Raw genomic sequence first — 27,653 nt, 5'->3', positions numbered from 1 at the left:
TAATGATTTTTAGATTCATTTTTCAATTGGTGGATCTGCAACTAATAAAAACCAACCACATTCATCATGATTATCATATTCTTTATCAAAGATGGATCTATTTAATATTTCCTTATATATATATATATATATATATAAACTTCAAACTTATTCACCATATAGTAACAAGGTAGCTCAAAACTTATTCACATATAAACTTATTCAAACTAGATTGAATTTCGATTGTTACAAGGTCTAATAGGAACTCATGGAGAACATAAGAGGGCAAGCAGATGATTTCAACAAAAATTAGCAACGCAGACAAGGAAGCAAGGAAGAAAGTGTAAAGAGAATAAAGAAGAGAATGTTGTCATGTTGTGGTTTGGCTACCATGTAAAATTAATGCATTTATATGTATATATATATATATATATATATATATATAATTTACTATACAATGTAGTGAGAGCTATGTTATTAGATTTTAATTGGTTATAAAATATGATTAGATTGATACTTTGAAGTAATTAGTTTAAAAGAGATATTATTGAAGTTGGTTTTATATTGATAATAGTTTTTATATATTTTGAGCTACCTTTTTTAGGCATTGGTGATTCTTAAAATCTTATTTTGTTTTTTTTATTTGGTGTTTAGGACACATACTATATAAAACTTATTAGAAAAATGATTAGAGAAGGGTTCATGTATAAAAAAGAGTAGTTAGGCCAACCATATGGATGAATGGAGATGGATGATAAAGATTTCCATTCCTATTGGCCAAAAGTCATGTCCAATGGACTTCAAGGAGACTGCCTAAGACCTTATTAGTATTGATTTTGTACCTACTATCTTTCTTTGGAGCATAGAACACATGTATAAAGGCTTTTTGAAAATTAGATTATGTAATTAGAAAGTTGGTTTGAAAGCATATAAAATGCAAAAAATAAAAGGTTTGAAGTTGATTTAGAGGAGCAACGTCCACTTGAAGACAGTGCTTCCAAATTGACGTTTGTCAATGAATCATTTTTATGAGGGATTTGTTTCTAGCCATATCTCAAGCATTTAGATGAATCTTTAGCTAAAATTTTCTATAAATGTATATTACTATGTTATAAAGCTATATGTGAAATTTTGTAGTATTTTATTTTTAAATTTTTGAGATATGAAGAAAATAGCACTTAAATAATTGTAAATTGGACTTTAGAATTTTGTTAGGATTTTTAAGCCACAAGACGATCTATAATAAATTTATAGTTTTCTTTTTTTCTTTTTTTCTTTTTTTGTGATAAAGCCTAAGGATAAATGCTGCATTATCTAGAAATTTGAAAAAAATTGAATGATTAAAGTAAGAGATATAAAATTCTAAAGTTTGGAGAGAAAAATCTTTTGCTAGAAAAAAATGTTTTAAAAGGGTTTTGGTACAATTTGATCATTTTATGCAAAGTAAAGGAGCTTTCAAGAATCAAGAATATATATATATATATATATATATATAGATATATATATTAAAGATGGAAATATGTGAGAATGATAAAATTATGATATGAAAATAGATTTTTGAAAAGAAATTATGGCTTTTCTTCGAGATTATTAAAAAACTTAACTTATTGGCAAATGACTAGTTATGATTTAGTATACCAAAGGATTTTAGGATATTTCTAGATGCTCTAGAAATCCTTATGTACAAATCTTCTTAAATATAAAAGATTTTTATTAATAAATTATCTTTTGATATTATTACTTTTATCTGTCCTCTATATTAAAAATAAATCACTTATTAGAGCTTGGCCAATAAGATATAAATAAGCTCTCTATAGATAGGTACTTATTGTATTCATCAATAAAAAATCACACTATATATCAATGTGGCAGAGTAGTCATTTTTTACAAAATAAATTGTATCTTGGAATTTTCTTAGTAAAGTAAGATAAGAAGGATTACCAAATCCTATATATAATTCTATGAATGGAGTAGTGTCCCCTCATAGAGAATGGTAGTGGCAATCACAACAAAGAAAAAGGAAAGAAAAAAAAAATAGCAAAGAAAAAAGAAGAAAAAATGTATAGTAATTTTCACTACCAAGATATGGTTTTATGTGAAAAAGATGGAAGTAATAAAAAAATGGACATGAATGGTGATTACTTTTTACCACCAAGGAGAATTTGATGGTGAATAATGAATAGAACAAATCATAAATGAATATAGATGGTGACTATTTTTTACCTCTAAAGAGAAATTAGTGGATAGAAAATAATTAAGAAATATTTACTATTTGATCAACTTTGTAGTGGAACCCACCATTACTTATTTGTAATTTAAAATATTGGCAATGGCTAATGTGAGAATTTAGTGGAGAAATTGCTACTAATAAACTAAATATTATTTTAAAGTAATAACTTCATGTAATACTAACTATATTGTATGTGATTTGTATAGGTGAAGTAGATATCTTATTTTAGAGCTTGGAAGATAGGAACATGATAGAAAACATAAACAAAGTCTTTAAGGTCCTTGACAATATCTCTTAAAATGATGAAATTGACTTCAACTTCCCTCAGCTTTTAGATAATAAAAGAAAAGAAGATGAATATAAGATGGAAGTGGTTCAAGCTCCACAATTGGATCCTCTAGCATTTATCCCTAATAGATATTATTACTTTAAACGTAAATTGAGAAAATACTTATTCAATGGTTGAAGGGAGATATAACAACAACCATATCTAAGACTATTATTAAATTAAATGTTAATTTTATTCATCAAGAAGAAACTACAATTGAAATGTTTTATATAATTATTTTGAAAAAATAGAGAACTCTTAGAAATGGTTTTGGAATACTTAAGTTTCTTAATACTAAAGATCAATTATTTAATAAAAAATATTTATATTTTATTATTTTATGTATTAATAAATGCGCATCAATAGTTTAAAATTGACATTGTGGAGGAAGGTCTCATCTTATAAATGCAAAAACTCTTTTCAAGATTATATGATTTGAAATAGATGGTAAAAAAGAATAAATATAGAATTCCAAAAACTTACATGATTAAAGTAATTAAGACTTATATTGGGTGTAAATTTAGAAAACTTAGATTTGAAAGAGTGATTTGTCTATAAGGTCAAGAACTTTGATAATACACACAATATTATATAATTCCTTCTGCCCAAGAAGAAGAATTTATGAACAATTTAAAGATTGAATATATATTGATATTGAAGCTAATTCATCAATCTCAAAGAAAGATACTTCATGCTTCAAAGATAGCAGTCTTTGTGTGCCATCAAGGACAAAAGTTTCATAGCAAAGATATTGATTCAATCAATAATAATGATAATTTTAAATAGCAATTGTCTAAAAGACATGTGGGATGTAAGTTTTTTGTAAAAATTATATATCTAGAAGATGAAAGGCAAGATATTCAAATTTATACAAATTTAAGTCATAATAGCTACAATCATAGATTAAAGAAGGATTCTTATTTTTTGTGTGTTCATCAAAGTGTAATTAATAATTGTGCTAAGATGTTAGATAACCTTAATAGCATCAAATTTATCTAAAAATATTCTAGAAGATATAAAGATATTTTAAGATAAAAAGCTCCATTATATGAATAACAAACTTTTTTTTTTTAGATTCAAAAGAAGCATTAATTCTATCATATCAACTTCAAATAAAAGAAAGATGCAATGAAAAAAAATATGAAGTGGTAAGAAAAATAGTCCCTAAGTGAGTGGAAATGAAAAAATAATTTTCTACTAAGAATATGATCTAGAGAATCTAATAGCAAAGAAACGACCATTTGTATTAGTGATACAAAGAAAAGACATGTTCGAAAGAGCAAAAGATACTATGCAAAACTTAGTATAGATTGTAGACTCAACATTTAAGATCAATTAATGGAATATGTCATTGTATGTTGAAATCTACCCAATATAATGGAATTATGAATATCAATTTTTTTAATACTTTGTAGTATTGAAAAGGATAGTGGTCAAGAACAAATCACATTATATCTTACAATGTGTGTCATATTTCAAAATATGGATACAATTTGACCAAATACAATAGTAATTGACAAAATTAATACAAAATATAAGGCTTTAATGAGAATCATAAATAAAGACTATTTGTATTGGAAAAATGAAAAAATTGGTGGAATTCAAATAAATTATCATATACTTTTTTTATTAATTCTATATAAAAAAAACATGGATCAAATATTTGATACTTAAATTGCCTAAAATTCAACATTCCAATTTATACAAGATAATGTGCTTTATGTTAGAAGTCAATACTAAGAAAAAATTTGACATTAAGTATAGAAGATTCAAGATTACATATGCTGAAAAAAAAAAAGAGTATTTAAATATGTAGATAACAATTGGACATAATACAATTGCCAATGGAAGCTGATGTGGCCAAAATGGACCAGGTTGTATTATCATAGACATGCCAATGCAACTAATCTTGTAGAACGCATGTGAAAATATGTAAAATATATCCTTTTAAATAGAAAAGTGAATCAATGACTTGATGAACTTATCATTCCATTGATAGACAAGCCAAATTCATGATATTATTTTGGATAAATTACTTTGGTGCAAGACTACAATAATGTTTGTATATTAAGTGAATTAAAGAAGTATTCTTTAAGAGGTGGAGACAAACAAAAATATCAAGGTTGCAAAGAACTAAGTGGTTGGTTGAACATTACAAATAAGATCCATTGTCGAATTTGGAAGTTTTTGATGCATAATGTATGGAGTTTGCCTTTTGAAGTAAGATATTCTAATAAAATGATATATTGTTAGTTTATCTTACAAATGGTGTAAATGCAACAATTATAATTCCATATATAAATACATGTGGGCTATGAGATGGATTGTTAATGAAGAATATTTTCATCTATTGGATTTATTATCAAGTACATCCAAAAGAATTGACTTCTTCTATTAAAAAAGAAATATTTTTGATCATGGTCTAAGTAATGGATCATATAATGGTTCAAATAATGGACCAAATGATGGTCTAAGCAATCTAGGAGATAGTGGAGTTCAAATTCTTAGGCATGATGTTCAAGTTTATAGATTATTTGAAATAACTAGTTTGATGATACTAAATAAGATGAAGGCTTTAACCATGGAATAATATGATGCATTCAATAAAACAACAAAATTAGTCTTGGTAATTTTAGGAGATACAATGAACTTATTATCAAGACCCTTACAAATTCCCATGCTAAGAAAAGGTGGTAGTATTATCCCTTTATAATCTCATGTTGCAAGTACTAAACTTGGATTTGGAAGCTAACAGAAGAAGAGAAAATTGGATAATGAAGAAGAATATGGCGGAAAGAATCTAATAGTGCCAAAACTTGGTGGACTCAAAGTTTTACAACAAAGAAAAAAAGTTCAAAAAAATTGTATATAAGTGAGACTATCTAAGTTGTATAAAGAAACATGTCCAAATTGTAGGAATTTGAATATATTTTTTCTTAGATTCACTAAAATTAAGTGCAAAAAATAATACTACATGATTGTAAAAGAAGATAACAGTGTTGTATCAGATAGGAAAGGATGAATTATTGACCAAGATATAAAAATTTTCTTGAAAGTTTTAGATTTTTATTAAGAGTGTGGATGCAAAATTTGATGCTTTGTATAAGGATTTGATTTAATTTGATGATAGTTTATATGTGGTATTTGCCATTATATACAATAAAGACTTATTTTAGTGGTGGTTTTTATGACCATACTATTATGATTATTGCATTTTTTTTAGTTGTAAAACTACTTAGATACATAATGCTTGTAGAAAATGTTTTATGATTTGTAAACTATTTTGAAGAAAAAATTTACGAAATTTTTAATAAATAAATTTTAATTTAAATATTTAATAAAAAATAAAATAATCTAAAATGTAGCCAATCTATATTTAATTTCTTGTAAAAAGAAATAATCAATAATGAATCCTTGTTTATAAAATATCTATGTTTGACAAAAATATTGAGTGAATTTTTTAAATTGCAAAAAAAACTTCCTGGAAACAAAAATATCATGTCCATGTATGAGTGCCGTTGTGTATGGCAACAAAAAAACAATTTTGAAGCAAGAGTGATGGTTGAAAATTGGGATTGAGAGGCAGCCTCTGAACAAACTTCCGCACCCATGTGAATTTGGATCAGTGTGGGCCCAATGAGGGGTAGAATATGGATCCGTGCGGGCCCAATCAGGAATGGGTTCTGAGTTCCCAACTAGCCACCCTCCAAACCACCCGCCCCCTGGTTCCCTTACGTTCCCTCCCTGCGTTCCCAATAAATCCTGTAACGGCCAGGATTCAATCTGGAATCTGACGGCCCAGATGTCTCGAGACAGTAGATTGAGCAAGGAGGTTTCTGCAACACGATTCTACGATGCTTGCGGGATTGTGGGTTTTTCACGGGGGGTTGGGTTATTAGTTTATGGTGTAAATTCTCGTGTGTGTTTGTGTGTTTTTTTTTGGCGAAATAGTCTCAAATCCTCTAGATCTCATGTTTATGTGGCATTGTGTGTGATCCTTCTTCATGCTCGAGTGTTCGCAGTTGTCCGTTTCCGTCAGTTGATGATCTTCTCAATGGCTTATGGATTTTAGTGTGTATCGATGCAGCCCCTCGCTGAGAGCTGGGAATAGCTGGAGGTGATCTTTTAGGTGATCTGTTCGCCGAATAGGTTTGAGTCGGTAGTGTCCAGCAATCTTCTTATCTTTTGTAGCGGGCACAGGTCCGAAGACGAAGCGGTGGTTTTTGGGCATTGGGTGGAAGTCTCATTTGAATGATTCATGCTAGAGCGATGGACAAAGGGAGCGTGAGTCACGCCGCAGGCACTTCATCTCAAGGACGAAATGCCTGGAATACTCCTCTCCGCAACCAACCTCAGAGCCAAGCTAGTGCCGCAATCAAAATGCCAGTGAAAAACCCTCCGTTGTCTTTCACTAACCAACCGGCTTTGGCAGATCCGATTTACAGCTCCAGTGACGAGGATTCAGAGAGCGGAGGAGAGGGCGGTGCTCGTGGTCGCGATGTGGATGCTCTGGAGTCTGCCATCATGGCTGACTATCCAACCACAGAAGACATTGATGACACAGGTGTCGCTTTTCTCTTAAGAACTCAGTGTGAGGAGCTGCGCTTTCGCGTTGTTATTCTCTTCCGTGGACTAGAAGATGTTTACACAGATTAAGGGCAACACCTGCTTGTCGGATCCCATCAATGTAAAAATGTATCGACATGCGAATTTCTGGATACATCTAGGGTAGGGTAGGCTTTGATTTGATTCGATGCATTTGGAAGCTACACTTCTTTCTTCTGGGAGAAATTGAGGGTGTGCTAATTACAGGCATGCGCAATTCATTGGTACAATCTAGTGGGTTTAGGGTTTATGAGACACATGCGTCTCAGTTGAATAGCTTATTCATTTGTTTTTGTAAGGCGGAATCGGATGTGTGCTTTATATTGAAAGCATTCATAGATATGACCCTGTTTTCATTAGTCTGCAATCAGTGACGAACTCGTCGTTGTTTATCATTAATCCAGGATTAACGAAGATTCGATCGTTGTTATTGGCACGACGCAGTGGTGCAACGTCCTGCTTGATCTGCTTAGAGCGAGTAAGAGCCACAGATCCAGTGTGGGACTGCAAGGCCGGTTGTCATGTGATTTTTCATCTCATCTGCATACAATCATGGGCTCGTCAAGCTCTCGGAGCAGCTGCAATTCGCTCCCTTGGCCAATTGTCTGGCCAACATTTTCCTGCAGCCCAAGCGGAAGCAGAGGACAAAGCCTGTTGGCACTGCCCAAAATGCAGGTCTGCTTTATTGGCCCTAGTGATGCATCATGGGTGCTTCTAAAGTTGCCATAATAGATGAGAACAAATTCAGAGCTTGGGTTAGAGTTTGGTGTACGTTGTGTCAATGATGAATTTAAGGTTTTCCTAGGAGTTTTATTCATAGGAGAAGGTCACCCCTTTTGAGATTCTCACTCTTCCACAGATTTTAAAGGCGTTTGTTTTGGCAATTTTTTTTGTAGGACCGATTACTCAAAGTCAGAGCTTCCACGGGAATACAGATGCTTTTGTGGGAAACAAGAGCACCCAGTACATGATCCTTGGCTGGCTCCTCATACTTGTGGAGAGAGATGCGGTCGAGCTTTGCCGAGTAAATGTGGCCACGAGTGCGTGTTGTTGTGCCACCCTGGACCGTGTCCGACATGTCCCCAGCTACTCAAGTTCAGGTATTTTAGATCTCAAGGTGAATAAATTAAGTTAAGTCGCGCAATGCAATGCTGTTACTGAAACATTGCACTCGTATACTCCCATTTTTCTTGTAAAAGAATAGACTAATTGGATGAGCGTATTAAAATGGTTAGGTATGTCACCTAGACTTGGGCGTGGTTGTTTGACGATCGCTCTGCTAGCATGGAGATGGCTATTGTAAACCATTTTCATCGTCTTTTCCTTCGAGATTAACATTCCATGTTGTCAGACGAGAATAACTCTCTTTTTGTACACCCTTCTACTATTAGAACTTGTAGTAATTGTCATTCGTACTTCACTTCTCTTCTATGCAAGGGTGCGATAGTTCGCTCTTGAGTAGCTTCTGCAGAAAACCAGTAATGAGATGAGTTGCTCACTTTATGTGATTGGCTTCTTCGACAACTTGCAGTTGCTTTTGTGGAGCCGAATCCAAAATGCGGCGATGTGGGCACAGCAAATTCTCATGTGGAAGAGAATGCAAGAAGGTTCTTAGCTGTGGTAAACACAAGTGTGAAAATGCCTGCCATGACGGAGATTGTCCCCCTTGTAGCAAAACTGCCGTGCATAAATGTCAATGTGGGAAGACGAGTGCAATTCGAGCTTGTGCAGAGTCAAATTTTAGGTGTGAGAATCCTTGTGGTCGACAGTTATCTTGCCAGAAACACTGTTGTCAAAGAGGCTGTCATTCAGGACCGTGTGGGGATTGCTATTTAACGGGAAAGAGGAGCTGCCCCTGTGGAAAAGTAGAGCACAAGGGAGTCCCTTGTGATGTGGTTATACCCACATGCGGTTCAACGTGCGAAAAAGTTTTACCTTGTCAAATCCATCGCTGTTCAGAGCGCTGCCATTATGGCTCATGCAAAGAAGTGTGTCGTGTTGTTCTTGTGAAATCTTGTCGTTGTGGAAGTCTCAAGAAAGAGGTGAGTAACCACTCTGAAGCTGTGCGTTATTTGATGGTTGAGGAAGTTTGCACACTGTTCTGGTGCTGGGGCGGAGCATACGTTAGACCTGTATTTGCATTTTGTTGCAGGTTTATTCTTTTATTGGGATCATTGTGAGAGATCCGCAGTTTAGGGCAACGATTTATGATAAGCATGGACCTTCTTTGACGAATGCCTGCAATTCATAGGTCCCTTGCCATCAAGAACTGTTATGTGAAAGGAAGTGTCAACGAATGAAAGACTGTGGTCGGCATGCATGTAAACGTCGCTGCTGTGACGGGGATTGCCCACTATGCTCAGAGGTTTGATTTTAATCGGGTTTCGCAATGAAATATTTTTCCTTTGATTACTTTTTTCTTCTAAAAAATAGAAGAATGCAAGTATAAACATGAATAGTTTTTTTCTCCTTCTTTGTTGTAGGAGTTGGTGTCGTCTCATAACAGTTTGAAAATGGGGCCATCTCTTTTCTCGAACATGTTTGTTGAGTGAGAAGTCTAACTCCATGTTTATATTCACAATACTTGAATTAAAATGGGACATGGTAAGGACTTGTAGGTGTGCGGCCGGAGGCTGAAGTGCGGGAATCATAAGTGCCCAGCTCCCTGTCACAGGTTTGCAAATTTTGGACGTCCACATTATTATAAATTATATTCTATCAATTCTTGCCGCCCTTTGAGTTCAAGTTGTAGGTTCGGATCGCTGGTAGAGAGGTAAAACAGGTTTGGAATCCCGTTGAGTATCCACTTTTGTAAGTTCGTCACATGTTACTAGAATATCACCTTGTATATAATATCCGCCACTTCACTTTATTTCATCAAAGCAACTACTACGAGATAGCATGTGTACGATCTACTACTTAGACAATTTGGCTATTGTGTACTTCATTCGAAAGATCTTGACTTGAAGGAATGTCGTGGCTGGCAGAGGACTGTGTGCACCTTGTCCTATCAACGTGCAAATCTCATGCGCTTGTGGAGCAACTTGCATCCAGGTTCGCTCATGAACTCAAGTATTAATTTCTATTTGTGCAGCTTATATGAAGACGTTGTGTTCACGATAAGAGTTGTTCATATGGCATGCGGAGGTCATACTTGTTCTTTTTGTTGATATATCTTTGCTGTAGATCTGGGCATTGTAGTAATGAATCCGATTGTTGTCTAGAACTCTACTTTTCTAGGGTTTTTACATCCCAGCAATTTTATTATTTGCGGTCTCCTGTTTTTTAACTCTAAATTGTAATTTGGATTTGGGGTCAAATATAAAGTAGGGCTTTATGTCTTGATTTCAGCACCTACGAGTTAGAGGATCATATGCGCTTTTCTTTGCTGATATGTGTAGTTGTCAGGTACCTTGTGGAACAGAAAGAACACAACGGCCTCCACGTTGCGTAAAGCTCTGTTCGATATCCCCCAAGTGCAATCATGGCTCAAATTGCAAGGTATTAACCTGACATTCCTAAGCGCGAGTACTATTTTGTGACATGACCTGAGTGGTTCTGGTTTTGGAGGCTGTACTCTTATCAATACTTTTTGGATTTTCATTTTTTTGTTCTGGGTTTTCCATATTCACCGATCTGATATCAGTTTTATTTTTGCGTTAATTATTTGCAGCCACACAGGTGTCATTATGGTGCTTGTCCAGAATGTCAGCTGCCCTGTATGACCCTATTACCGTGTGGCCACAATTGCAAAGAGAGGTATGTGATACGTGTTGCGCCATTTAAGGTTTTGAATGGTTTTTATATAATAACAATATTATGAACAAAATTCTTTTATCTTTAGTTTTGTGTTCTGAAAGGGGTCCGTCCATACGTGTTTTCGAACTGCGTCTTTTCTTAATTTCAGGTGTCATGGGGCTAAACCTGTTCCAAATCCTGATTACACTTATAAGACCAAAAAGAAGAAACCTATTCACGACGGATCAGCTAGTATTGGTGAACCTTGTCCGGCTTGCTCTGAACGAATTGTAAAGAAATGTCTTGGTCAGCATCAAGGCAGTGAGCGCACGGTATGTACCAGTGTCTCAGGTCTTGCATCTAGTCCGTTAATATTCCAGCCATTTACAGTTCGGAATGCAGACACTTTCAGATAGTTTCTGAGGAATCGAGGAGGGTCACATTTGTCTTCTCATTTTCATAATGCAGATTACCATGTGCTCGTACCTGTAAGTTAGGATATTATTTCTGGTATTGCGTTTAACTTGGTCACTTATCGTTTTAAATACTTAGGTCTGTATTCAGAAACATTTTTCTCAGAATCCCAATCTTTGGTTTAACTAATGTCAAGTTGATCGTTATGCAGATGGTATGCTCACAGAGTGCTGAATTTCGGTGTAGCAAACTCTGCGGCAACCCGCTGGCTTGTGGAAATCATATTTGCAGAAATTCATGCCATTTTGTCACCATTCCACGCATTGTGGCAGGGGAAGAAGTTTATGTTAAGCAGGTTGTAGTCATGCCCTCTGGGATAGACTTGGCAGAGCCAACGGATGAGCCTGAGAGAGTGTGGGGTAAATATGGATCCTCGCCACTTAATGAAAAGGGTAACAGTAACAATTTGGTACAGGAGACCTCAACACAACCTGACAACGTTAAGGTTGTTGATAGCTGTGAACAGTGTCGGTTACCTTGTCAAAAGGTCTGTTGCGTTCTGCTATTCTCGCATTACCATCTTAATTCTGTGCCAATCCGTTGAAGTATCTTCTCTACTTGCATTATTTTAGCTCCAAATTGTTATGGTTGCACCAGGTATATAGGATCCATTTTAGCGATTTAATGGTTGTTTGATCAGAAATAGTGTCGGGAATTTATTTTTAATGTATTCCATGTGATTTCTGCTGGCAGAAGCGGTTCCTTCGGTGCCCACATCCATGTACTCAAATTTGTCACATTGGGGATTGCAAACCTTGTAAAGCTGTCCTGAAGCGTGCTTGCCACTGTGAGGCTTTAGTTCAGTCGTTTGAATGCACTGCCTTCAATTCGGTCTCCGACAAAGAACGAGCCAAGTTACTGAGTTGCGGTGGGCCTTGCCACAAGTACATACAATGCTCTTGCTCTTCAGTTCAATTCAGATTCGAGGCAATTCTTGATAGACCTTGGTAGGTTTCATTTTGATTACTACGTGGCTATTTTCATCTTATAAACAACAAATGAACCGAGACAATGTGGGTTCTCTTCAGAAAACTCCCAAATTGCTCGCATCTATGTCCGGATATTTGTCATCCAGGAATTTGTCCAACGGCCGCTGACAGCTGTCGCAAGAAGGTACTTTCTGGAGCTAACCTGCAACTAGTTTCTCTGTTTCATGAAATGCATCCTGTATTTTCATTCCGCCTTCAGCTGGTTGAACGGTGTTCGTGTCTAGAGTTTGTAACCATCTCGAAATTTGAAGGTTGCACTGGATTCGTATATGTAATTTGTGTAGGAATTGTTGAAGAGTGACCTGTTTACGATTTTAACCCGCTGACCGTCGTTGAAGGTCAGTACTGGTCCTAGTTAAGCTGTACTAGGCAAGGATCAGAGCCACTTTCGTTATGCTTCTTCGTTGACCAGTGTATATTGATCCAAGTTTTCTCGAAATTGTTATGTTCATGCCAGGTGACTGTACGATGTGCCTGCCAACGCCTCAAGAAAGAGTGGCTTTGTTGTGATGCACAAGCTGCCCTACCAAAAGGCTCACAAAAGAGTGCAGTTTTTGGAGTGGGGCTCTTACCTTGTGATCAAGAGTGCTCACGTTTGGCTGCTGAAAGGAGGGAAAAAGAGGAAACCGAACTGCTGCGACATCGCAAATCGAAAGAACCTGAGGTGTGCAAATTTGTTTGTCCAGTGTTATGTTTCTCGTAATATTTGATATAATTTCCACAAGAGTCTTAGTTTTATGCAGATGTTTTCTGCGTAAGACTGAAAAGATTTTGTTATATGTTGGTTTGAGTGATGTCTTTGTGGTTATCTTGTTATATAGATGAATACAGCACCAGTTAAGGTCCCAAAAAAACGGAGAGGTCGTAACCTGGACGATACAACTAAGCCTTCAGCCTTCAAGGTGAATTTTCTTCTTATTCATCCATGTTTAGGATTTAGAGTGTGTACAGAATGCATGTCTCTACTAAGTATTGGCATTTAAGACATGTGTCCTGACTTTCAAGACGTTCAGAATTTTATCCTAAAGACTACTTCTGACTCTGTACATGCAGGAGAATATTGTCAAGGCAGGTCGCTGGATAATGATAGGTTTTTTGGTAGTTGGTGCTTTTCTTGTTCTTGTTTACGGTTACAAAGGCTTGTTGGCACTGTCTCGGTGGATGGACGCTCGTGATGCTGTTAAACCTCGTAGACGCATGTCTGGAGGCTTTTAAATCTGCATCTCTGTTTCACAAGCTGGATCATATATTATGTATTGTTATCTTATCCTGTAGATGTTTTGAGGGACAAGAAGCGTCACTCTTATCAAATTTAATTGGTTTCCGTTGCCAATGCCAAATGAAGCTGCGTGCACGTGGAAGGAACCAGTAATATCAATTACTTTGAACTGTACAATCTATGCCTATTTCATTCGTTGTCCTCCTTGGTGGATGCTGAGATTCTAGCAGCTGCAACGGAACCAAGTCGATAGAGAATCAGTCCACCTTTTAATCATGTCTTGCCAAAAATGTGCGCACCGCATTACTGGTGCAGTGGTGCCAATACAAACAAGCTGGAGACCTTCAGGCACATGCCTACATTGTAAAAAAGGAGTGTGCAACACAGTGAAAGTTTACTTCTCATTGGATTCTTAGCCGCTGATTAAAAAGCGCATCGCACACACCAGCCATATCAATAAGATCTGTTGTAAACAAAATACAGAACAAATAGTACTAAGTTTCTAGAGGATAATTAAAAATGTTGAGTTAGGTTAAGCAAGCTCGAGTGTGAAAGACGAAGGTAAAAAAGAACTCTATCAAAAAGGTGTCTGATGCAACTGCCAAAAGTTTCACTGTGCTAAGCCTCGTGAAGACTTGCTAAAGTAACACCAGTTTCAGCGGCCGCAACGGCCCCACTACATGGGAAGCGACCCATAAGCATTTAGACTGCAAAATATGATGGCAAGTGGATATGATGCGAATGCCTGCGTCTCTTCGAGAATTCCCTTCCACTCCTCTGAATAATGCCCATATCTTCACAAGATCATGTGCCAATCTCAACCCTGAAGCGTCGATTCCATCCATACTCCAATGAACTTTGAGATATGAAAATCACTTCAAATACTCTTTCCAGCCGATAGTCTCGAGCCTCTCTGCTTTCTCGAGCACCATATCCTTCAAGCTGTTCTGGTAGGCAGCCATCTTATCAACAATCTGATCACTCTCTACACCAAGCATCCGCACAGCCAGGAGACCTGCATTTGTTGCATTCTGAATCGCTACTGTAGCAACGGGAATTCCTCGTGGCATCTGGACGATAGACAGCAACGAGTCCAGCCCATCTGTATGGCTTCCTTTCACAGGCACTCCAATCACAGGAAGCGGAGTCAAAGAAGCAACCATCCCGGGGAGGTGAGCAGCTCCTCCTGCCCCAGCGATAATCACCTTTACACCACGTTTGTGTGCAGTCTGGGCGTATGAGACCATCCTCTCTGGAGTCCTGTGAGCAGACACCACCGTCAACTCATATGGAATACCGAATGAGTCCAAAATCTCTGCAGCAGCAGACATTACTGGCAAGTCTGAGTCCGATCCCATGATAATTCCAACAGGCGGGCCCGATGGTTTTGCATCTTCAGAAGAGCTTGCCAGCGCAGTGGCTACATTCGAAGGAAGAACACCAGAGACGAAGGATGGCTTTTTCTTGGGGTAATCTTGTATGCCTTTCGTGTTGATGATCCAATTCATACGAGCTCGCACAACCTCAGCCGTTGGGCCTACAACCGTGATGTGCCCCATTTTCCTCTGCTTCCGGATTTCTGGTTTCTCGTACCAGTGTACACTCGCCCCTGGCACAGACATGGCTCTACGCATAATGTTGTGCGCGATGGTGAACCCCTCCTCTCCATCTGCTTCACCTAAAATGTTGTACATCAAAGCGGCAGGGACCTTCATGGAGGGGTCGCCGAGAGGAAGCCCGAGGACACACCGCAGGTGCTGCTCATACTGGGAGACGAAGCATGATTCGATTGTGTAATGTCCACAGTTATGGGGTCTCGGTGCGACTTCGTTCAGCAATACGTTTCCATCCTTGAGAAGGAAAAGCTCAACACCGAACATGCCAGCTCCAGATAGAGATCCCACTGCTCGCTCTGCAACCTGCATGGCTAATTCAGCGACCTCTTTAGGGATACGGGCCGGAGCTTCAACTGTATGACAAATGTTGCTAACATGTGTGGTTTCGACGACTGGAAAGGAGCGAATGGAACCATCCCTCCCTCTAGCCACCATGATGGCCAACTCCTTTACAAATGGCGCCCACTTCTCAGCGTAAAGACACCGTTCAATGCCCCCTAAGGACGAAATCGCTAGGGGTAGAGCTTCCCTGGATTCAACCACCGCGTTACCGCGTCCATCATATGCGTCCCGCCGGCTCTTCAACATCAGCGGGTAGCCAAACAACTTCCCAGCCTCCTCCGCCTCCTCCGCAGAGTCAATCTTCATAAACTCGGGAAGGGCTACGTCGTGTTTCTTGAAGTGCATCTTCTGCATATACTTGTCCTGCACGATGCATGACCAAAAAATATTAAAAGTAGGGAGAAAGGGAAAATTAAAATAAATAAATAAATAAATAAACCTCTTACAAGGAGAGATGTTTACTAAACAAATTTGATATCACATGGACTACCAACAATAAATTTTGCCCAGGAATTGGTTTAAGGGTTTTCTGGAACCCCTCACCTCCGAACATAGACCTAGTCCAGTATCCAAACACCGACTAAAAATCGCTCACTGTTCGCAACACAGACTCAGCTGCTTTGCTAATACCTCTCTTAATAGCAAAGAGTCCCATCCATCTGTTTCCAAAAACAAACAAGCAAAAAAAAACTAGAAAGAAATCATAACCATAGCAATAAAACTACAGGTAAATAGCAATCAAGGTCGAATTTGAGATTCAGTAATGCCAGACCTGAATAATGCGAATTGTGAAAGGTTTGGGCTCAATGTCGACATTCTCGCGTGCAAGAGCCTCGAGCGTCTCAACATTCACATGCTCAATCTCCACAGTCAAAGCGCCACATCCTTTAGCGAATTCCCGAACAGCCTGCATATCTTTGAAACTCCCAACTTGATGATGGTACGCAATGTTCCCAGCTGGACAATCCTCAAGCGGGTCCAAAACAGATACTTTAATGCCCATGGGAGAGGCAGCTTGGCAGAGCATCCGTCCGAGCTGCCCGCCGCCGAGAACCCCGATTACCGTATCACACAGACCCCATGTCGTTGTGCACAACGTTTCGCACCCACTAGAGTTCATGACCGCGACGTCTCCCTGCTCCTGGTGATCCTCCACAGTTTCAGAGGACTCAGTTGTGGCCGAAATAGCAGTTTGTGTGAGGCGCAATTCTCTCTTTCTGCTAATTCCGGCGCAAGAGTTCCCTAAACCCTGGCTAAGCCCTCCTTTCAAAGCAATGGTCAGGCACTCCCTACTTGACCTCAAAGCCTTCGCAGTCCTCCCCGATGCAAAACCGGGAAGTGGGAGTGCAGACGAAGCCGCCGAGGCGGTGACCTTGGCAGGAGCGTCGACAAGACTTTTCAGAGCAGCTCCTTGCGATGAGGCACACAACACACCCATTGCCGCAATTTCAACTCCCTCAAATACTCGGAAAACAAAGCAGCTCAATGCCTACACTGAGCTGCCTACCACACAATAAATCACAAGTACACACTCCTCGGTCCTCGGTGCAACTCTAATCTCATTCCTCTCAAATTTCTGAACCGACTCAACCCTTCACCGAGAATAAACAGAACCAAAAAAGATTGAATGAAGCCCACCCCCCTTCCCCCCTCCCCCCCCCCCCCCCCCAAAAAAAAAAAAAAAAAAAAAAAAAAAAATCCTAAATCTAACCTTCGCTAAATAAACAAATAATACCCCACTTATCAAAATCTCTAAACCATCGCGTTATCTAACGTGGAGAAATTGTTCTTCACCGCAACACAAAGGGCGATCCCACTAATCAGCGGCTGCAAGCAACAAGCACCCACAAACATCCACACACAAAAACAATAGCTCTTCCTCGCTACACCACCAAAAGGCACGAAACAAAAACCACTCGAAAGAGCTCGTCCGTCGCTTCTCGGCAATCAGGCCGCGAAATTGCAACCAACATGGAGGACCTGCGAGCTGGCTGCGCCCATTTTGAGGCAGGATTTGGAAGGCGGAGGCGGAGAGCTGGTGAGGGAGTGCAGGAGACGCGACGGATGAATAATGTCGACGAGGGTTGTGCTTTGGTGGATGAATAAGAGTTACGTTCGTCGGATGGAACCTGGAAGAAGGAATCACAAAGACGTGGTTGAGCTTATCAACTTCGCTCATTCGGGAGGCATAAAAGGGGCAACATTCTTTCTTACTCATTTGTGCTGGGGGATTAATAGTATTAATGGGAATTTCCATACCAATCATGCATCTCTCTCTTATTGGGTTTATTCTTTTTGGATAGAAGAGAGAGGGCCGAATGAACTATGGTGGTGAGCTTCTCCTTTTCCATTTCTTTTAACCATTTCACATTTATCATGTGTGATTTCTTTTCTTTTTCCTATACATCATATATTTTGTTATAATTTTTTAAAATATTATTAATGTAGGAATTCTATACTATTCTTTTTGCAATATTATAGAATTAACATAGTATATGAATATATATATATATATATATATATGTGTGTGTGTATATATATATAGAAATGTTAAATAGACCTGATATTTTACTAAATGTTAACATCAAATTTATTTATTAATGAGTGAATGGTTTTGTTTTAGGAAAAATCCAAGATCTTACTAAAATATTGTCATGGCATATGTTTCAAACATATGTAATATTAAAGGACTTATATTATATATTCTAAAAAATTGTTATATTATAACATTTTATTTGATTTATTATTATTTTATGCCCATGCTATTGATTAGCAATTGATTTTTATTCTCTTGTATTTATTTAGTAATACTTTTACTAATTTAATAAATGTATATATTAGTACTACTTCTAATTGATTTTAATATCATGCATGCCGTGCAACTGTCAATATAGAAACACCAATCTAAATAATGTTAATTAGTTTTAATTGAATATTCTAAATCATTATATACATGCACAATTAATCACCTATATTACAACAATATAAAATTTTCATAAGTCAAATTTAATTTTTATTGCAAAAATGTATTTTGTTCATAATACCATGTTGTATAAAAATCATTCATTATCTCTAATAAATTAAATTTCATATCAAAAACCCCTTATAAAATTCTGTTAATTTTTAAGATTATATTTTTTTATGTATTTAAAGCATGATTTTTTTTTTTTTTTTTCTGTATTATCAACGTTTTCATATTTGTTAAATAATTTTATTCTTAACCATGAAAATGCAACTTGTGAAAGATCTTTAATTTTATATGTTATGAATTTAAAGCTTTTGCAACATATTTTAAATGAGTTTTTTTTTTTTTTTTTTTTTTTTTTTTTTCAGAAAATAGTCTCAACTATAAAATCGGATTAAATAAATAACTTTAAAATTTGAATCATCATTAAATTCATTCACCTTTACACATAACATTCAATTTTAAAAAAAATCAATGCATGTGCCTACTTTAGCACATATAATAGTTTCATGGCTGATAATAATAACATGGAATGCCAAATCTAGAATTGTGTTATTTGAAGCTAGAACAGTAAGGAAATACAAAATATATTGGTGTAATTTCTATATAGATTCTTATTTGGCATCTATACTTTTTAATATCTGAACTGTAATATTTACTCCAAAGCATTGTAAAATTTAGAACCATTAGGTGGTATGGAGACAATAAAATGTCAACTTGAATCACAAAAAAAGAATTTTTGGACAAATCCTAGAAGATAATCTTACAAGTGGTAGCTTGCTTGAAAGAAATTTTATGAATAAGTTTGAAGAAAAATGGTAAGAAGACCATTGCTTCTATATAATACTATTTTTTTTAAAAAAATAAAGAATAATTATTATTATTATATTTATTCAATTACTAAAAACTAATTATTTTTTATATTGAATATGACAAATTTTCTACTAAAAATTTACACTGTCTACTTTCTTACTATACATTAGAGATTATATGATACTAATAGCTATTCGAAAAAAAAATGGCATATTATAATATTTACAAGCACAAGGATATCATATTTACTATAAAATTCTACATCAAACCTATATATAAATAGAGAGGTATATGATGAATAAGTAATAATAAATATGAAAAGAAAGGTAGGTAAAGAATATATTATTAATTTTTATAAATGAATGCCACTAATTGTTCTCCTAAGTCTAGCTAAGATAGTATATGAGTTCCCAATAGAAATAGTATTTACCATCAATTAATAATTAATTCATTATTGGAGTACCTTGGATTTTTTTTAATCATTATTTTACATTAGTGAATTTGTTGAGGTAGGAGCTACTTAATGTTAGCTTATCAACAATCTAAGGATCATTGAAATAGGAGTTAAAGACAAATTTTTGGAAATGAATCAAGTGGCAACTAGTCTAATGCTTGGGCACTTTGGATCACATAACTTTGGAGGATTACTCTAAGCAATTCTCAAAGCTCAATTATTGAATGTTTTGTGTTACTCAAACAATGGTTTCGACAAGTTAAAGGTTATTGAGTTCAAAATATTGAAATAGGTTGGAATAGCTATTGGAGTGAAGAGAGGACCTCAAGCAAGCAAGGCTCTTGTGCCTACTTTAACAAAGTAGGGTACTAAGTATTTAGAGTATTTGGGCTATTGGTTGAAGCTAAGAAATGAAAAGAACAAAAAATGATTTTTAATTTTGTGTGTGTATATAGGTAAGATGATATAGCTCATAGATAGTAGTAAATTTTGTTTGTTTGTTTATTTAATTATTCATATTTTAATATAAATCTAATGTGTAATTATCAAAGTGTAGTGATATGGTGAAATTGTAATACTTGTAACCAAGTCAATGTGAAAAATATTTTAAAGTTGATAAAGAATTATTCATTCAATTCTTTCATCAACTCTATTGGCAAAATTTCTAGAATAAAAAGTATTAGTAGAGATATTTGAAGAAAGTATCAAGCCTATGTAATAACATTAAAGTCTCTATTGAAAAAAAAAGACATTAAATAAAACGAATGTGTAAATCTATGCAAAGATATAGAACTTGTAATCCAAATAGATGGCTACTTGATGACTTGCAACATTGATGGATTGAAATATTGTCCTTTTATAAGTGAGATATTTCTTACATTGGTCAAAATTTTATTATTTGTAAAATATTGTACAAAATAAATAGTATAAGATAAATATATATTAATTAAAAATAAATAATTCTTAAAAAAATTTGGACTAAAAGTGTTGTTATGATGCAATGAGTGTTGCAACAAGTGATGTTTTTGTAAAGCACTATTCTAAAATATATAAAAACAAGGCAACTATCTTTTAAATAGAAACCTATCATGAAGAGGAGGGTGATGAAAAATATTTTTATAAGATGTAGATTTTGGCATACAAAGAAAAATTTAAAAATTATAGATTATCAAATCATCTATAAGAAAAGTTAAAAGACTTGTATTTCATTAAAATAAATAAATAAATTAATTAATTAAATGATTTGAAGCTATCAACCAATATTAAGAGTCTTGAACTTTGAAACATCAAGGATATGAATCACAAAGAATCAAAGAATCAGTATATTTTTTTGTCATAAAAAAAGAATGAATAAGTACTATAAGATGATATAATATTAAGACTAAAATAATTATTGCCAAAGATTAAAGATGCTTGAAACAAGATTAAGAATAAAATAGATATCGATAAGAGTGAAGAAAGCCTAATTCTTGTGTCCATATACACTATTTAAGTAGGAGCCACATGACAACATTTTATAGGACGTCTAATATGTGTCTAACTTATAAAATAATTATCTAATTTATAAGATTTTTTATTTTTTATTTTTTATTTTTATTTTTAATGTATACTCTATATGGCTAATTTGTACCATAAGTTACCAATATGTGCAATATATGCCAAACTTATTAGCCAAATTTTCAAACCTAACAACCAACTACAAACATATATAAAGTCAAATCCACAAGATATTATGAAATTCATTTATTTCTATTTACTTCTATGTAATTCTTTGAATCTGTCACCGACACAAAATACAGACTTGAAATCTAATAAGAAGTTCAAGAAGAAGTGACAGAACTAGATTAAACAGATGAGTACAAGAACAACACCAGAAAGGTGAGCTAGAACTCCAAGAGATGTGTTGTCGAAACTGAAGAATTCTTCAGCCTCGACTCCTATATATACTACTGGCCTATGGTTCTAAGGAAGCGCATCAAGAAACTTCCCAAGAACTATGAAGCTTCTCGAGCAACTACCTAAGAGCTAGGAAGCTTCTCAAGTAACTTCCTAGAATCTACTAGAATATTCTAAGAATCTTCTAGAGCCTTCTAAGGGAATCTTTAGAGAATCTTCAAAGAATCTTTAGGGAATCTTTGAAGAATATTCTAAGAAAATATTCAAGGAATCTTCTGGAAGTTTCTAGAGACTTCTTTCTAGAAGGTTCTAGAAACTATTGAAACATAGAAAGCATACTCCATTCAAGTAAGTTAGGACCAGCAAGGTTGCACTATAACAAATAGAGTGTGGTATGAGATAATTCTTCCCATGCCAACCCTTTCCTTATATACTAGTACCAAGGTACCAAGTGCTACAATCCATATGGGATATCTCCTAGGACCAGCCCTCCCCTTGTACTCTAATGTACTATAGACCAACACCCTACCTTATGGGATATCCTTAACAACACTTGTACTCTATTGACCATTAGCAACTACTTAAAGAGTTCTTTTCTCAACACTCCCACTTTGCTATTGGTCAATTAGCTATCAATCCTAATGCCTTACTCAACTTGTTGTGTCCTTCTCTAACTAAGGCTTTTGTCAACAAATCAGCCAACATGTCTTTGGTTTCACAATACATCATATCAATAACCTCCATCTCTATCTTCTCTCTTATGAAATGATGCTGAATATCAATGTACTTAGTTCTTGCATGATGCTTTTGATTCTTTGCAAAAGCAAGACATCCTTGATTGTCACACCTCAATGGAGTAGCCTCCAATTGCACAAGTCCAATAACTTCCAATAACAACCTCAACCAAAATGCCTCCATTGCTTCATGACTTGCTGCCAAATACTCCGCCCCTATTGTGGACCTTGCAATGTTTGGTTGTCTATTGCTATTCAAAGAATTGGCTCCCACTCAAACAAAGAATACATAGCCCATTGTTGACCTTCAATCGTTTGCATCTCTCTTAGTTCTAAGCACCCACTTACATCTAATTGTTGTGGAAAGATTTGGTTCTTTCACCATTCAGCTTGTGGTCTTCTCTCACGTGTTGGATATCTTCTTTCATGCAAAGAAGATGAGCCTTCTTGCACCTCTTGCTGCCTTGTATGACTCATGGAGTGCTTTCTCTTACTCATTTGTTGGTATTCTTCATCTTCATTCTCTTCATTGTCCTTGTTGTATCTTGCAAGAATTGAAGTCTTCATAGTATTGGGCTCTTCTTTCATGGCATCTTCCTCTTCTTCTTCACTTTGAGAATGCTCTTCTTCATCTTCTTGTTTGTTTGCTAGAATTGAAGATGTGTCCACAAACACACCACTATCCCCACTTGGACACATCTCCCACTTTTCACTACCACTCATAGATGGTGTCCTCATGGATCCACAAACATCCGAATGTACAAGTTCCAGCAATTGGTTTGCTCTTGTTGCAACTCCTCTAGGAAATGGTGTCCTATGTTGTTTGCCTTGAATGCATCCCTCACAAGCAAGATTCATGGTAGAATGGCCAAGGTCTATGCCATTTACCTTGGATTGAAGCCCCTTCATGCTTTTGGCATTCAAATGCCCAAGTCTTTGATGCCAAATGCCCATCTTCTCTTCATTTGATGGAAATTCAGCAAAGGCAGCAACCTCCACTCCATTGATCCTCTTGCAATTGATAATATAGAGATTGCCATTCCTAGTCCCTTTTGCTACTTCTTTGCCTTCCATGGTTCTCACAAAACATCCATTCATGTTAAATTGCACTTTGTATCCATGAGTTACAAGTTTACTCACCAAAAGGAGGTTCTTCTTCATCTTTGGCACATGCAACACTTCCATGAGTGTGATCCTCTGGCTTGTGCCCTTCACTACCACCTCTACTATAATAGTACCCATTCCAATGGCTTGTACCATACCATTATCACCTAACCAAACCTTGGTGGCTGAAATTGGTTGATAAGTGTTAAATGAACACTTGTATGGAGTCATGTGTTTGGTACATCCTGAATCCACAATCCATTTGCTCATATCAAGCATGGAGGGAGTTTCTTTTGCCATAAATGCAAAGTCTTCACCTCCATGGTCATGAAAAGCATTGTTGGCATTCTCTCTTTCTCCTCTCTTAGCCTTGAAACAATTTCTAGCAAAGTGGCCTGATATTCCACAAACGTAACAAGTTTTAGATGGATTACGTTGAGAAGGGACACTTGCCTTACTTGGTCTTGTAAATAGTGCTGATTGCTCCCCAATAGACTCTTTTTGCTTTCTTTTGGTCACTTCATGGGCTAGTCTAGTCGTGACATAGTCCAAAGTGAGGTCTTTCCTTGAAATGGACTCCAATGCCACAATGAGGGAGGAATAGGAGTCCGGAAGGCTTGAGAGCAATGTCATCACAACATCTTCTTCAAGTAAAGGCTTGTCAACAACAGCAAGTTGGTTTGCAAGTGCTTTTACCTTATTTACATGAGCGATGAGATCTTCACCTTCTTCCATCTTCACGGTGAAGAACTTTTGCCTTGACCATAGCACATTGGAAAGATTCCTACTCTCATAGACATTGCAAAGAGTCTTCCATGCATCTGCTGCTCCTTTGCAAGAAATGACATGAGCAAAGTTGGTTTCATCTAAGTTGGTGGCAATTATGCCAAAAGCCTTCTTCTCTCGTCTTTTGAAGTCCTTTTGCTCCTTGATGCTTGCCTCTAATCCAGGTGCCTCTTCCTCCTCACATACTATCTCCCAAAGATCCAATGACGCCAAAAGTAGCTCCATTTTGGCCTTCCAGTGGTGAAAGTTGTCACCTCTAAACTTTTCTACCATTCTTAAGCTATCACTCTCAAAAGATGCCATCTCAAGCTACAAGTAGGTCCAAAAATCTCTTGATTTGGAGTTGTAATGCAAAAGATATGACTACTCAAAGATTGCTGAACTACAAACTCAGAATTCGCTGTTTTGCAACTTTTTGCATACTTTGAGTCCAAATCACGTCTAAATGGTGGGAAATGCTATGTCATGTAATTCAATGGCTTTCAAACATCTCCCTCACATCACCTCACTCAAAATGACTCAATTTCTCATAAAACTCTCAAATACTAGTGTTACTTCAGCAAAGACACTATCAAGGTCTTGCACTAACCTCATACACTCACAAATCCAGGAGTAATGACTTCAACAAAACACTAGTAATACTATACCATAAGATCTCAACCACCAAACAAGCAACAAAGAAAATAAAATGCAAGAACAACTTACTTGGTAAGAGAATGTGGGCCCATAACCTATTGAAACATAGAAAGCATACTCCACTCAAGTAAGTTAGGACCAGCAAGGTTGCACTATAACAAATAGAGTGTGGTATGAGATAATTCTTCCCATGCCAACCCTTTCCTTATATACTAGTACCAAGGTACCAAGTGCTACAATCCATATGGGATATCTCCTAGGACCAGCCCTCCCCTTGTACTCTAATGTACTATAGACCAACACCCTACCTTATGGGATATCCTTAACAACACTTGTACTCTATTGACCATTAGCAACTACTTAAAGAGTTCTTTTCTCAACAAAAACTTGTCTCTAGAAAGGTCTAAGGACTATGTCTCTAACATCACCTCCTCCTTTAGCTTCGAGGTCTCCGAGAAGCAATGTTATCATCAGTCAATACCAATGCAAGAAAATGAAGATCTGTCGCATAACCTCTGCTATGAACTCCAATTGTTGTTCACGAGGCAAGTGATTCAATGGTCCTTGAAGCCAACGATAGTGGCCCACGCCTTCAACTTCTGACCAAGCATGAACCTCCGTGTCTTCATTGTGAAATTGTCCTACAAACACTCCTTCTGGCTGACCATTGTAGGCAGGCTCGACCTCAAATACAATCACCAGCGATCTGTTGCTCGGAATCCTTCGACGTCGTCATGGTGCACGCGGTTTTTCATCTCGCGGTCATCTTCGTGAGCTAGTTGCTTGAGATGACATGACAAGTGTAGTATCTTGGCTATCCATATTCAAAGGCTAAAACAATAAGAACAAACTTGGGCTACTAACAAAGCTCTACGCTATCTTGGAGAGAATGACTACATCAACTATGGATTTTGGTGGTGCTCTCTCCTCTTTTCTGTTTTCTGGATGAGCAAGCTTCAGTAAGAAGCTATCGTCGAACCGGCTTGGATTTCTCAGGATATCGTCTATGAAACTCCTGTACCTTTTGTGGCGCATTCGCGAGATTTTTGGCCGGCTCTCATGTTCGTTCATTAATATCGTAACCGCTCCAATGCACAAAGTATTCTAATTTATCCCGTCTTTGTCGTGAAACCAGGACCTTTTCTACCTCGTATTCTTCGTGGTTCTCTATTTCTATGCTAGGTGGTGGACATTGTACTCTTCCAGGAAAAGACGATTCTCGATAAGGCTCCAACAAAGAAACATGAAAGACAGGATGTACCTTCATAGTAGTTGGTAACTCCAGACGATACGCTACAAGATTGATCTGCTTCTGGATAACAAATGGTCCCAATCTTCGATAGTCCAATTTGTCACATGGCCGCTTGGTCTTAATATTTCGTCGAAGCAGCCAAACTTTGTCTTCAATCGTGAATTTAGGTGCCTGATTCTAAAATTTGTCCGCGGACGCCTTGTAAGATTCTTGGGCAGTTTGCAATTGAAGCTTCAATGTAGTTTGAAGCTGCGAAAGCTCCTTCACCAATCCTTCAGCTGCCGGATTGTTAATCGTTGACAAACTCCATAAGTCAAGCTTCGGATGGTATCCATAATTGGAAAAGAATGGCGTTTGTTGAGTTGACGCATGAAGGGTGTTGTTATATGCGAACTCGGCTAGCGGTAGATATGCGACCCAATCATCTTGTTGATAGTTGATGGTGCAACGTAAATATTGCTCTAAAACTTGATTCACTCGTTCTGTTTGGCCGTCCGTTTGAGGATGAAATGCTGAAGAAAGCTTGATATCCACCTTCAATATTTCAAAAAGAGATTTCCAAAACTTTGACACAAACTGGGTTCCTCGATCCGATACGATATCATTTGGTAGACCATGATATCGATACACATTATCAAGAAAGAGTCTTGCTGTGTCTTCGCATGACGATGTCTTCTTGCAAGGGACAAAATGCGCCATCTTTGTAAGCCGGTCTACGACAACAAAAATGTTGTCAAATGAATTCGATGGTAGTAGATCCGTAATAAAGTCCATGGAAACCAAAGACCATGGTCGGCGCGGAATAGGCAATGGCTGTAGAAGTCCATAAGGCCGATGTCGAGGGTTTTTGGATCTTAAACAAATGTCACAAGATACAACAAAATCTTTCACATCCCTCCACATTTGAGGCCACCAGAAATCGCTGGAAATAAGTTCCAAGGTCTTATTGAATCCAAAATGTCCTGCAGCTGGAAAGTCATGACGAGATTGAAGAACTCGGAGTCGTGTTGGTCCTTTTGGGATATACAACCGCTCTTCGAAATATACTAGATCTCCTTCCATCTTGAATTTATCATCACTAGCATGTTACTTGATATCAAGGGCTAGAGAATCTTCAATGGTTGCGGCCCGTATCTGGTCGAGGAAGTCAGCATCAATTGGTACAATAGCTGCGTTGAGCCGAAATTTCTCTCGCTTCAACAATGTCGTGCACTGTTGATCAAATGTTGCATCTCCAGCCTTTGGCGCGAGATATGATCTCCTTGATAATGCATCGGACAATCCTTGTTGCTTCCCAGGCCGATAAGTAATAACAAAGTCGAACCTGGATAGCGACATACTCCACCGAGCTTGACGCCGATTCAAAACCCGAGCCGACATAAAATACTCCAAATTCTTGTGATCTGTATATACGGTCACTGGATGTGCAGTTCCTTCGAGAAAGTGGCGCCACTCTTGGAAAGAATCTACTATAGCAAAGAGTTCCTTATCGT

The 27,653-nt window shown here is 36.9% G+C and overlaps 2 protein-coding genes across 2 annotated transcripts; one reads left to right on the top strand and one right to left on the bottom strand.

Moving 5' to 3' along the window:
* The first annotated feature begins 6,413 nt into the window (after positions 1-6,413).
* LOC112295418 (NF-X1-type zinc finger protein NFXL2) lies at positions 6,414-13,739 on the top strand. The gene is made up of 16 exons (XM_024546985.3): positions 6,414-7,101; positions 7,547-7,817; positions 8,039-8,242; positions 8,674-9,184; positions 9,394-9,507; positions 9,761-9,816; positions 10,130-10,196; positions 10,551-10,643; positions 10,816-10,901; positions 11,050-11,212; positions 11,506-11,841; positions 12,048-12,238; positions 12,383-12,467; positions 12,801-13,007; positions 13,165-13,245; positions 13,397-13,739. Exons 1-16 carry the CDS (start codon positions 6,789-6,791, stop codon positions 13,556-13,558), a joined length of 2,940 nt encoding a protein of 979 aa, XP_024402753.1. The 5' UTR covers positions 6,414-6,788; the 3' UTR covers positions 13,559-13,739.
* Positions 13,740-13,919: 180 nt separating this feature from the next.
* Positions 13,920-17,524, bottom strand: LOC112295424 (phosphoribosylaminoimidazole carboxylase, chloroplastic). Its single transcript, XM_024546999.3, has 2 exons — positions 16,293-17,524; positions 13,920-15,883 (listed from the first exon to the last, which is right to left on the bottom strand). Exons 1-2 carry the CDS (start codon positions 16,956-16,958, stop codon positions 14,435-14,437), a joined length of 2,115 nt encoding a protein of 704 aa, XP_024402767.1. The 5' UTR covers positions 16,959-17,524; the 3' UTR covers positions 13,920-14,434.
* Positions 17,525-27,653: the final 10,129 nt, after the last annotated feature.

Source organism: Physcomitrium patens, chromosome 2 (genome assembly GCF_059467195.1).
Source record: "Physcomitrium patens ecotype Gransden chromosome 2, ASM5946719v1, whole genome shotgun sequence".
In the NCBI taxonomy this organism is placed as follows: domain Eukaryota; kingdom Viridiplantae; phylum Streptophyta; class Bryopsida; order Funariales; family Funariaceae; genus Physcomitrium; species Physcomitrium patens.
The sequence above is the reverse complement of the archived record's forward strand: the minus strand, read 5'-3'. Positions and strand labels throughout refer to the sequence as shown.

Coding starts and splice junctions, on each gene's coding strand:
- LOC112295418 (XM_024546985.3), top strand. CDS start 6,789: ATGATTCATGCTAGAGCGATGGACAAAGGGAGCGTGAGTCACGCCGCA. Junction 12,239..12,382: donor TGCGGTGGGCCTTGCCACAA/GTACATACAATG, acceptor GGTTCTCTTCAG/AAAACTCCCAAATTGCTCGC. Junction 13,008..13,164: donor GCAAATCGAAAGAACCTGAG/GTGTGCAAATTT, acceptor CTTGTTATATAG/ATGAATACAGCACCAGTTAA.
- LOC112295424 (XM_024546999.3), bottom strand. CDS start 16,958: ATGGGTGTGTTGTGTGCCTCATCGCAAGGAGCTGCTCTGAAAAGTCTT. Junction 15,884..16,292: donor TCACAATTCGCATTATTCAG/GTCTGGCATTAC, acceptor TGCATCGTGCAG/GACAAGTATATGCAGAAGAT.